Below are 13,331 nucleotides of genomic sequence, written 5' to 3'. Positions count from 1 at the left end.
ATGGATTACCTCATTAAATATCTGCCACTGCTTGCTTACTATCATTCCTGCTAATCTATCTGTCCTGTTCACTTCAACCAACTCTCTCCTCATTTCATTGTAATTCCCTTTATTTAAGTAAAACACAGTTGTTTCTGACTCAAGTTTCTCACTCTCAAGCTGAATAGTAAATTAAATATTATGATCACTACTTCATATGGAATCTTTATCTTGCAGGTTATTTATTAAACCTGCCTCATTACCCATTGTCAGATCCAAAATAGCCTACTCCCTAGTTGGCTGCATAACATGTTCATCTAGGAAATTATCCTTAATTTATGCTATGACTGCTTGTCATAGCCATCCTTTCCAGTTGCTTGACTCAATCAATATGAGGATTACAGCCACCCATAATTATTGCTTTATTCTTTTTCCATGCTCCTGTTATTTGTTAATTTGTATCCTTTCCTACAGCATGAGTACTGTTTGGGGGTCTATGCACTACTCCTACAAATTTTTTTGTTCCCTTGCTGTTTTCTTTCCTCCATCCAAATGGACTCCACAACATCTGAGCCTAACTCATCTCTCGCAACAGTTCTCATTTAATTTCTTATAAACAGTGCCACACCACCACCTTTTCTATCCCTCCCATCTCTCCAAAAGGTGAAATATCCCTGACTTATTAACTTCCCAGCTTTGATCTCCTTGTAACAATGTTTCCCATAATGGCTACGAGATTATATTCATTTCCCTTAATTTGCATAGTCAGTTCGTCTATCTTATTTAAAATGCTTCATGCATTATGATACAAAGCCTTTAAATTTGTTCTCTTTTCAAATTTCTTGCTGGAAATGGATTTTATGACAATGGTTGCACGGCCATCATTAGGCTTTCTTTTCCAGATTTTTAAAAAATTTAAACTCCACTATCTGATGTGGTGAAATTTAAAGTCAAGGCTGCACAATATTTGCCAGGTCCCTGGAGTACTAGCCCAGTAACAAGACTAGCAGGCCATTTGCTGTCCTCTTGCTGGAAATGCAGGTAGAAACATAACTGAATGAAACTGGACCGACCTTTGTGGTTAACCAGTCAGGTGGCATTTACTGTTAAAGTTCACCTGTAAAACATGACAAGGTTCCAGCGGCCAACTTGTTCTGTTTATGCCTTACTATCCTACCAGTTAGGTTCTGGCTAGCTCAGTTGTTTAGACAGCTCATGTGTGGATCAGGTTAATGACACCACATTCAATCCTTATTCCGGGTGAGGTAAACTCAGGGACCTACCTGCTTGCCCTATTTATAGCAAAAATAATTCCCCATCACCTGCATTTAAATTGAAAACTCAAGAAGATCCTTCAAAACCTGTGATTGTTCTCTTATCCATGCAAAGAAAATAATTATCCAATTAGTTATATGACAATGGCAATCATAATCACTTTAGACTTGTGAGTTATTGAAAAATACCCTTTCAATACAATAAATTTACTCACGTGAATAGAGAGAATACTTACACGTTTCTTTCTGTGCTGGTAATAAGCCAGCATGATACTGAGAAACAAAATCAAAATACAGATCAGGATCAAAGGTAAGGCAATTCCTAAAACAAGAGAAAAATAAAGGGATTAAGTGAAAATCAAATACAATGGACACAGGCCTTAGCATAACATTACCAATAATCCAGTATAAACTGACATTAAACTTGAAATTTTAGAAACAAATCAAAACTGAAAGAACTGTGGATGCTGGAAATCAGGAACAAAAACAAAGTTGCTGGAAAAGCTCAGTAGGTCTGGCAGCATCTGTGAAGGAAAAGACAGAGTTAATGTTTCGGGTCCGGTGTTGTTGTTGTTACGTTAGAAACAAATCGGATAGTTGACTTGGAAAATCATGCCAGTGCAGATATGACGAACAAATGGCTTCCTTCTGCACCAGATCAATTCTGGGGTTTGTGACAATGGTGCAGTAAAGGCTACCATTGTGGATTAAGAATGAGGGGGAATAACAGAGCAGAGAATAGGGAACCTATTACCTTACTAGTAGTTACAAATGGAAGTTAAATTAGCAAAATAATAAACTAGACAATTTACATTTCCACTGACATAACAAACACTGTAACAATCAGGGATAAAAAAAATTGAAACAAATGTTTAGAAATGCCAGAGGCAGAAGGAGCAGTGTTAAAGAAATTGATGTTTAGACTAAGAAGAACAATTCCAGCACTGCTGGAATTATGGAAATGTTGCATCATGATATGCAATTGTTCCAGTTCAGTTCAGTGGGTGGTCTTTTTTTGACTTTGTGATGATTTCACTGCCTCAGAAACAGGGATCCTGGTGGGAGTGAGGTACGTGTTGCAATGCACTTTTCCAGCAGTGGTAACAAGACCTTTCATACCCATGGTTATTTTTCCTGGATAATATTGAATGTTCCATATAAAACTAAATACTGCTCACACCTAATGCCCACATGTTCCAATTCCCAGCAGGGATATATGGACAGCAAACCCAGTGTGAATCCTGGCTGACTTCTCCAGCCGAGGAGAACTGAGCTCAATTAAAACAACTCCTCCACTCTCCCAGTTTTTACTAACTGACCTACACCTTGGAGTGCCTTAGAGGATAGCTGGATATATGGAATACATCACAAGTCATGCTTTGGAGGCAACAACATTTCCACCTTCTGGGAAGGTGGAATCATGGATGTAATGAGCAAATCCCACTTTTATACTTTTAGAGTTAAGAATAAGAATATATCCACTGACAAGATAATAAATTACAAAAATCAAGACATTATGGCATTCCATGTTTTGATAACAAAGCTAAGAATTCTCTCAATGTTGCAATAATGAAGTCATTTTTTTCTTTTTTTAATTAGGAGAAGTGGGTTTTGATGGTGGGACCAGACTTATTGCCTAAATCTAAGTGCTGGTCAGATAGTAGGGGTGAGCTGTCTTCTTGAACTGTTTCCGGATTTTGATATTGTTATTGATTTTGATATTGGCACTGAAGGAATGGTGATATATTTCTAAGTCAGGATGGCGAGTGGCTTGGAGAGGATCTGACATGTGATGTTGTTTTGATGTATCTGCAGCTCCTGTTCTTCTAGATGGTAATGGAAGTGGTAGTGTTATCTAGAGATCTTCGGTGAATTTCTGAAGATGTTGCTTGTAGATGGGATATATTGCTACTACTGAGTGTCAGTGGTGGGGGGAGTGGACATGAATGTGGTGTCAATCAAGTGGGCTGCTTTGTCCTGGATGGTGTCAAGCTTCTGGTCTGTTATTGGAGCTGCACCCATCCAGACAAGTGGAGGTATTCCATCACAGGCTTTACTTGTGCCTTGCAGTTGGTGGACAGACGTTGGGGAGACTATGCTACACCATTGCAATATCAACGATTTGTTTTGAGAAGAATGCCCAAAAATTATTTCCAATGAACACCTAATTAGCTAAAGGCCTGAATTTACAACTTATTACCTGTAAATTTAGCATTGCATAAAAAATATAGCTTTCATTGACTTCAATGGACACGAGAATTGGGCTGTTTCTGTAATGGATGGCAAGGTTTGTAAAACCCAGTTGCAAAGCAGGAACTGGCCATCCAAACCAGAGACGTGTCTACCCTCTTGATTACATAGTGTGGAGCTGGAAGATCACAGCAGGCCAGGCAGCATCAGAGCAGCAGGAAAGTTGACGTTTTGGGTCGGGACCCTTCTTCAGAATTGTGGGAGGGGGAAGGGAGCTCCGAAATACATAGAGAGGGGAGGGATGCAGCTGGGGAAGGTAGGTGGTGGGCGTGTGGAATGTGCTGCTAGCAGTGGTAGTGGAGTCAGATACTTTAGAGGCTTTTAAGCGGCTCTTGGATAGGCACATGGCGGATAGTAAAACGTAGGGTATGCAGGGTAGTTTGATCTTAGTAGGATAATAGGTCAACACAACATCGTGGGCCGAAGGGCCTGTACTGTGCTGTACTGTTTTATGTTCTATGTTCTATGACCAATGGTATTCCATAAGGATCAGTGCTGGGGCCTTTGTTGTTTATAATAAATATGAATGATTTGGATGAAAATGCATGTGGTCTGATTAGTAAGTTTTCAGACATGCAAATTAGTGGAGTTATGGACAGTAACGAAGGTGATCAAAGAATACAGCAGGATATAGCCTGATTGGAAAGTTAGATGGATAAATGGCAGGTGGAGTTAAATCTAGACAATTGTGAGGTGATGCATTCTGGGAGGTCAAATGCAAGACGAAAGTATCAGTAAACGACAGAATCCTAAACATCATTGATATACAGAGGGATTTTGGGGTGCAAGTCCATAGCTCCCTGAAAATGGCAACCCAAGTGAATAAGGTGGTAAAGAAGGCATACAGCATTCTTGCCTTCATCAGTCAGGGCATTGAGTATAAAAGTATAAAAGTTGGCAAGCCATGTTGCAGCTGTATAGAACTTTAGTTCGGCCCACCCTATAGGAAGCATGTGAAGGCTTTAGAAAGGGTGCAAAAGAGGTTTATCAGGATATAACCTGGATTGGAGGTTATTAGCTATATGGAGAGGTTGGACAAACTTGGATTGTTTTTGCTGGAGTGTCGGAAGCTGAGGAACGATCTGATAGAAGTATATAAAATTATGAGAGCCATGGATACAGTGGATTGTCGGAGTCTTTTTTCCCAGGATGGAAATGTCAAATACTGGGGGACACAGGTTTAAGGTGAGGGGGAAAAGTTTAGTGGAGATGTGTGAGGAAAGCTTCTATATACAGGGTAGTAGGTGCCTGGAACATGCTGCCAGAGGAAGTGGTAGAAGCAGAGAAAATAGCAATGTTTAAAAAATACTTAGAAACATGAACAAGCAAGGATTGGAGGGACATGTGCAGGCAGATGAGATTAGTTTAGAGTGGCATCATGATCGGCACAGACATCATGGGCCAAGGGCTGTTCATGTGCTTTACTGTTTTGTATTCTATTTGTTTTGCCTTGTCTTTTCAGTGATTAAGGTTAATTTTCAGCTTTCATTCACACCAGCTAGTGGGCCATGACTACCATCTGCTGGTGAAGAGCTTAAAATACTATTCTGAGTTTATATCCAAACTTCCATTTTCAAGAAAAAGTCGAGTACAAAATTCACAAAACAAATCACCAACTTAGTTCCAAAGGGTTCAATCTACTACACTATCAAGAATTAAATCTCTGTTTTGCTTAAGTGAGCAAATACAAAAGGACCTCAAACAAGAATAATTCAGGTATTTAAAAATCACAATTTATTTTCTGTTACTGCAGTATTATTAATAAAATTAATTTCTTATATTGATGTGTGCTGGGTATAGAGATGGATAAATCGTAATTTATTGGAATTTATTGGAGGGTGATGAATGCCAAGCTGTCAGGCATTTTACAGCTTGAAATAGGGGAGATTTTAACTTTCAGTCCTCATCCACAGGCGCAAAGGAACTATCTTTCTGCACCTCTCTAGTTCTGTTGCCAGGTTGGCTTGAAGTTAAAATTGCAGTTAGGCTGTAATGAAATAATTATCAATTATCTGCAAATCTACAGAAGATCCTGAATGCTTTTTGACAGGTTTCCCTCTTGCATGCTCAAAGTACCACTGAAATTATAACTTAGGAAAAAAAATTTAAGTCACCCATTTCATAGAATCCCTACAGTGTGGAAACAGGACCTTTGGCCCAACAAGTCCACATTGGCCCTCAGGGCATCCCACCCAGACCTATAACCCACTGAATCTACTCATCCCTGAACACTACAGGCAATTTAGCATGGCCAATCCACTTAGCTTGCACATCTTTGGACTGTGGGAGGAAACCCACACAGACACAGGGAGAATGTGTAAACTCCACATAGACAGTTGCCCAAGGGTGGAATTGAACCAGGTCTCTGGTGGGGAGAGGCAGCAGTGCTAACCACTGAGCCACCATGCAGCCCAATTAAATCAGAAAGTTCTGGAGAAACTTGACAGGTCTGGCAGCTTCTGTGGTGAAAGAAACAGAGTTAACATTTCAAGTTCGATATGACTTTTCTTCAGAACTGATGCTACCCAATCTGCTGAGTTTCTCCAGCATTTTACATGTTAACTTCAGACTTTTCCAGCATACACAGTTTTTTGCTTTTATCAACCAATGTAACAGCCTGCCATCCAGCTTTCAATGGACAAGCAGGATTAAAATCAACTGAGTTCTGAGATCGTTCCCAATCAGATGTAGATACTCAATCACAGTTCTATACATGTGCTACAAGTAAATCACACAACGTGTGAGGAGTGTCAATTTCATACAGAAATGTGACACCTCCAAATGAAATCCTTACATTTCTTTTGTAGCCCTATCATAAAGAAGACGTAAATAAAAATCAATACAAATCTTTACAGAATCATAGAATTGTGGAGCAGAGATGGAGGACATTCAGACAGTTGTGCTTGTGCTGAATTGTTGGTAAACCTGTTCTTTCTTCATAATCTTCTCCATAGTCCCTTCAAGGTCAGAAATCACATTACACCAAGTTATAGTCCAACAGGTTTATTTGAAAACACAAACTTTCGGAGTGTAGCCCCTTCATCAGGTGAAGTGATTTGTTGGAATGGTACCAGAAATCAGGAATATCAGTTATGTGGAAAAACTCGGAGAATTGGTGTTGTTCTCTTTAAAACAGAGAAAGGTCATCTTCACAGAGGTTTTCCAAATTATGACATATTTTGATCAGATAGATAACGAAATATTACCAGTGAAATAAAGACTTGTAAGCAGAGTGCATAGATTTAGGAAATTGGAAAAAGAATTGGTAGGAATTATTAGAGGAGATATTATTTTGCACAGTAATTTGTTATGATCAAGGATTTCATCCCTGCAAAGATAGAGGAAGCAGATTCAACATTCAAATACTTGAAGGGACTGTGATGTGGAGGTGCTGGTGATGGACTGGGTTGGACAAGGTCAAGGACAAGGTCGGACAAAGGCTTGATATCTTTTAAACAGGGCAGTACCCAGAATTGAAAACGCTATTCTAGCTGAAGCCTAGCTAGTATTGCAGAAGTTTAGAATAACTTCCTTACTTTTGCATTCTATCACAATATTAATAAAGACAAAGATCCCATATAAGACCATAACAAATAGGAATAGGAGTAGGCCATTCAGTCCCTCAAGACTGCTCTCCCACTCAGCAGGTTCATGCTGATCCAACATTCTTCATTTCCACTTCCCTGCATTTTCCCCATAACCCTTGATTTCCCTCCTGATCAAGAATCTATCTATCTCAGCCTTAAATATATACCACAGCTCTCTGTTGCAATGTATTCCAAAAATCTCTGACAGAACAAATTCCTCCTTTTCTCAGTGTTAAATTGGCACTACTTTACTCTGAGACTATGCCGACTGGTCTTGGACTCTCCCATGAGAGGAAACATCCTCTCAGCAGTTACCCTGTCAAGTCTTAGGAATTCTTATATTCTGATTCTTATAAACTCCAGTGTGAAGTGTCCCAAACTGTTTAGCCTTCTATTTGTTTCAATGAGATCAAGTCTCATTCTTCTAAACTTCAGTGAGTAGAGTCCCAACCTGTTTAGCCTTTGGTCATTAAACAGTCCCTCTATACCAGGGATGATCCTCATCAACCTTGCCTGAGCTGCCTATAATGAAAGGACCTTTCACAGTGGCTCAGTGGTTAGCATTGCTGCCTCAATGTGCCAGGGACCTGGGTTTGATCCCACCCTCAGATTACTGTCTATGTAGAGTTTACACCTTCTCCCCGTGTCTGCATGGGTTTTCTCCCACAGTCCAAAGATGTGCGGGTTAGGTGGATTGGCCATGTTAAATTGCATGTAGTATTCAGGGATGTGTAGATTAGGTGTGTTTTAGGGAATGGGGATGGGTCTGGGTGGGATGTTCTGAGGGTTAGTGTGGACTTGTTGGGCTGAAGGGCCTGTTTCCACCCTGTAGGGACTCTATATAAAAAAAAACTGTTCACAGTACTCCAGATGTAGTCACACCAGCCCTTAGTACATTTCAGTAAGATTTTTATACTCCAATCCCGCTTCCCTTGAAATAAGGGCCAACATTCCATTAGCCTTCCTGATTACCTGCTGTATCTGTCTGCTAGTTTTTCATTTTGTGCACAAATAACCCCAAGCCTTTTTGTGTTGCAGCTTTCTGTAGCTTTTCTGCAATTAAATAATATTCTGTTCTTTTGTTCTCGCTTTTCTGCAGTTAAATAATATTCTGTTCTTTTGTTCTCCCTTTCAAAATGAACAACTTCACATTTTATCGCAATATACTCCCTTTGCTGACTTTTTGCCCACTTACCTAACATAGTGATATATCTCTGTACAACTGTTTCTTAGCAACTTGCCTTTCCAAATATTTTTTGTGTTGTTTGCAAATTTGGCTACAGTAGATTTGCTCTCTTCTGCCAAGTCATTAATATACATTGTAACAGTTGCAGTCCCATCATTAACCCCTGTGGAAACCAGTGGTTATAGGTTGCCAATCTGGAATGAAACTCCTTATCTCCACTTTCTGTTTCCTGCACATGAGCCAATTCACTACCCACACCAATACACTATCTCCAAAACCGTGGAGTCATATCTCATGATCTCACCTTTTGTGAGACACCTTGTCAAATGCCTTCTTGAAGTCCAAATACAACGCATCCACTGGTTCATCTCTATCCACACTGGTTGAGCCTTCTCTAACGTCTTTAGAGTCAGAAACTCTAATGAATTAGTCACCATGATTTCCCTTCCATAAATCCGTGCAGACTCTGCTTGATTAGATTATGAACTTCCGAATATTCCGCAATTATTTCTTTAATTATTGGTTCCAACATTATCCAACAATAGATGTTAAGCTAATTGGTTTTTAGTTATTCAGTTTTTGCCTCCCTCTCTTTCTGAATAGGGGTGCCACATTGGCAATTTTCCACTCCTCCAGTACTCCTCCAGAATCCAAGGATTTTTGGAAAATTACAACCAACGCATTCACTGTCTCTGGAGCTACTTATTTTAGGATCTAGGATGTAAGCCATTAGGGCTAGGGGACTTGTCAGCCTTCAGTCCCATTAGTTTATCTGATACTACTTCCATTTAAAAAGTTTTCAACACGTCCTGGTACCTTCTTTTTATTTTGTATGTGTACATCTAGGTCTCTATGTTTCTGCACCTCCTTTAAAATTGTGGCATTTAGCTTTATTGCACCTTTTCCAGTTAACAAAACACAAGGAAACGGAAGATGACATTGTAAACTAATTACAGATAGGTGTTGCATCTGCATTTGAAAAAGAGTAACACACTTTTAGGGACTTTCCATTGTTACTGGCAGGCAACAATCTTTAATTGTTACTTTAAAAGAGTAGTGACAACAGCAACAGGACCATTTCTCAGCAGTGCAGAACTATAGTCAAATGTACTCAGTATTTGAAAAGAGACATTGGGGATAATTTTATTTGTCTGTGTCTGTGGCTGTGGCTCAAACCGTAACCCTGCTCCTAACTTTAACCAGAATACAAATTTGCACTATATTTGAAACGCTGTCTTGCTGTTTGAGCATTGCAATGCAGCCCATGTTATTTTATCATGGTATGCCCCTGGACTCAGGAGGCCTTGAAGAGTGGACACTTACTACCCATTCATAAAATAGTTTGTTTTTTTTTCCCTTCCTGTCTCCTTTTGTTGGTTGCTCACATCATTGAGGACCAAGAAAGGAAAAAGTTGAAAACAATTGTCATGAATGGGTGCATTTTATCAAATTTCATGGGATTTTTAAGAATAAAGTTTTGCAATTAAACAATGCTTTTCACAAGATCTGGATGTCACAAAGTGCTGCATTGCCTGTATTGTGCTACTGAAGAATTTTGCAGAATTACATGGATTTACAGCATAGAAACATGCTCTGTTAGTCTATGCTGGTTTTTATGCTCCACACAACACACCTCCCACTTTATTTTGTTTAATCCCATATCCCTGGCAGACACTGGTACTATAATAAACCAGATGGACTGAGTGCTGCACATGAAATAATGCAATACAAAAACATTAAAGAAGCTTGACACGAACCGCCATGCACAGTGACAGCAGTGTGTATCATCTACAAGATGCACTCTAGCAACTCACCAAGGCTCTTTCATCTTCCAAACCCATGACATCTATTACCTGGTATGACTAGAGCAACAGCATGGGAACACCACAACTTGCATTTCCCCATCTAGTCTCACACATCCTGACTTGGAACTATATCACCATTCCTTTATTGCTGCTGGATTAAAAATGTGGCACTCCTTTTCTAACGGCACTGCAATGTACTCTGTACTAGATGGACTACAGCAGTTTAAGAAAACTGCTCACTACCTGTCTCCCAAGGGAAATTAAGGATGGACAAACATGCTGACCTAGCCAGCAATACTCATACCCCATGAAAGAATAATATTAAAATTAGCATGGACCATGTCTGCTGCTCATTGACTGCAGCTCTTTCTCTCTTCCTCTGATATTCCTCCTCACAGAAGGCCTTGAGTGGCTACCCCTACCACATCTCCCTGCAATTACTCTCAAGTAAAAGTACCATGTCCAAGATGGCTCTCAAGTAGTATGCCCTCCTGTGCCCCTAATTGCCACTCCAATTGATCATGATACCTAATTGCATTACCATTCATGCTGGCTACCATCTGAAGCCAGTTCTGCTTTCCCATAAATTCACCATCTGCTTATACCTCATCGGACTCTTCATAGGAACATAGAAGTAAGAGCAGGAATAGGCCATTTGGCCTTCAATAACACCATGGGTTATCTGACTGATCTGGTTTTCATCTCAACTCCAGTTCTCTGTCTGCAGCTCTGTCTTAAAAGTGAGACCTCTTACTTTTAATTAATGTTCCTTTCTTTTACTTTCTCCCACAAGAGCAATCATCCTCTGTCTATCCACACGATCATGGCCCTCAATTTTTATACTTTCCATAAGGTCACCTTCCATTTTTCTAAAGTCCAACAGAAATAGGCATAACTTTCTCAATATTTCTTCATAAATTAAGTAATTTACCCCTCTGCCTGATGTAAAATTTAAAAAATGTTGGTCAAATATTCATCAATCCCTATTTAATGGATTTAATTACCTTCTCATCATATTACAGCATGAAGTCCTCCCCCAGGCTAGCCATTTTTTATAATATCTCATTGCAACATACAGACATTGGGATACTCTTCTCAATATCTCAATGCAATATTATTAATCTTCGCTCCTCCCAGCCTGTTGCCAGAGGGCTGTTGAAACCTAGCCCACGGTGTCCAGATTATCAGACTAAGCCTCTTGATGACTAGTTCAGTCTTCTAATCATGATGCTATCATACCCATTGCCAGCACAGATGGGATAGGTGACAAAGATTATAAACAGGATTGAATAGTCAGAAGAATGTGATGTTGAATTGGGGGATGAAATTGGAGAGAAAAGAATATCGCTTGAGCTGAGGGACGGAAGTTGGAAAAGAGGCAAAGAAGAATGACACATTGATTTGAGGGATATGAGAGTGAAAGTGCCAGGGACAATGTTGAGCAGGCAACCTCTGTAAAAAGGTGCAAATTTGGATGGAGCATGGTTCATGTAAGATGCCACACTGTGTCTATATAAACTGGGGCAGTAAATTAAATACGGAGAGTTAATGTGAGGCATTTTATTGGTGTGGTTATGATCTGGATAGTGTATTACTTAGTTTCTTTTGCCACCTGTCAGTAAGACTAAACTATACAGCTATAGTCAGGCACTACAAAATGAATGGAAAATTGATGTTACCCACCTTTTCCCATTTTTCTGGTTCCAAAGCTGGTGTTATATCACTATTGCTGACATTAATCAATGGAAGCTTTACCCTATTTTATCATTAGTATGGTTAGCACAAGAATCCAATAATGCTATGTTCCAGTATTTAATGTCACAAATGAGCTATCATTGAACAATTTTCCAATCAATTTGCTGCCGTCATAATGGGGACCTCAGTTAAAACTGGGACATTTCCTGGAAAAAGCAAGAAAGAGGAAGAGAATCCTCTAACAATCACGAGTCCTCTGGCAAAAGATTAAGTTAAAATGGAAGTCTGAATTTAACACCTACACATGAACTGTGAAGCAGAGAAACCTCAGGACAGGAGAGAAAAATACAAGAAACAAAGTCTGTAGCCCATTCTAACTTGTCAGTTCAAATATTGAAAGTGGCTTTGAAATATAATTCTTGATTTTTGTTTTGATGTCTGGGACGTTCTAAAAAGCTTTACATTTTTTAATTAGTATTGAAGGGCAGACTGGTATAAACGTCAATGCTGAACTTCCTGTTTTTGGTAAAAGGTGAAAAAACATCAAGAAACCACAAACATGTCTACTCATGCTAATAAAATCTATATACCACACAACTGCCCACTAAACAGACATAAATAACTTCACCCTACTGCTAAAATTCCTGAATGTGGCTGTTAACGAGAGTTAATCAAGAGTTTATATCAATGTGTTCCTGTGTTCGTTGGAAAATATTACCAAGAGCAGATAAATAGAATTCCTGTGGGTGTCTGTCCAGGAAACAGTTTGTACATGGTGACCTGCTCAGTGGAGCAGAACCACACCCTAAGCTGCTGTGTTTCTGTGCATAGGTATAACAGGTCCACTACATTGTTTAGTTCTCAGATTATGAGTGCTGAATGCTCTGCAGTGTTTTTGTAGACCTCTTTCTTTTAGCATGTACCATGATTCCTTGCTGGTATAAAGCACATAAGAATTGCAAGTGCAAGGCCCAGGTAGTTTTCCATCTCCCAAACTTTCAGCTGCATAAGACAGTAGTAATGGACTTGTTGACTAATTATTGTGGTAAGATCAGGTCCACACTCAATTGAGTGAACGTTAAGAGTCTTTACAAAACATAACTATATTCAAGGGATGGTATGAGAGAACATTTTCTGGTACCCTACAGACTCTACTCGCAGTTCCATGTGATCTGATATAATTATGACATTGCTCTTTATGCACATGCTCAGGAGCTAGTCTAAAAGTAAGGTTATACTTAGCCCCTTACTCCACAATCAAAGCATTCAGTTCCTATCATTTATATTGACAACAGATCCAGAAAGGGTGTGAGAAGCTCCAATGGTGGACAATTTGGGAAATTGTAACGGATGAAATCTTAACCCAATTAAAATATGTCAATATGTGCAGATATAAAATTTCTTGCAGGATGTCCAGAGTCATGTGAGAGACAGTAGGAACTGCTGATGCTGGAGTCTAAGATACCAAGGTTGTATAGCTGGACATACACAGCAGGCCAGGCAGCATCAGAGGAGCAGAAAAGTGCAAGAAATAGGTCTGGACCCTTCTTCAGTC

At 39.5% G+C, this 13,331-nt stretch overlaps 1 protein-coding gene across 1 annotated transcript in view; it reads right to left on the bottom strand.

Moving 5' to 3' along the window:
• The window catches only part of LOC109911257, a 115,802-nt gene that overhangs the window by 66,566 nt on the left and 35,905 nt on the right, over positions 1–13,331 (bottom strand). The window contains exon 3 of the mRNA XM_020510555.2: positions 1,490–1,575. Within this exon, the coding sequence (XP_020366144.2) occupies positions 1,490–1,575 (86 nt within the window). The remainder of the gene's footprint in view (positions 1–1,489; positions 1,576–13,331) is intronic.

This window comes from Rhincodon typus, chromosome 1, assembly GCF_021869965.1.
Source record: "Rhincodon typus isolate 14 chromosome 1, sRhiTyp1.1, whole genome shotgun sequence".
Taxonomy (NCBI): domain Eukaryota; kingdom Metazoa; phylum Chordata; class Chondrichthyes; order Orectolobiformes; family Rhincodontidae; genus Rhincodon; species Rhincodon typus.
This window is presented reverse-complemented; position numbering and strand designations above follow the sequence as displayed.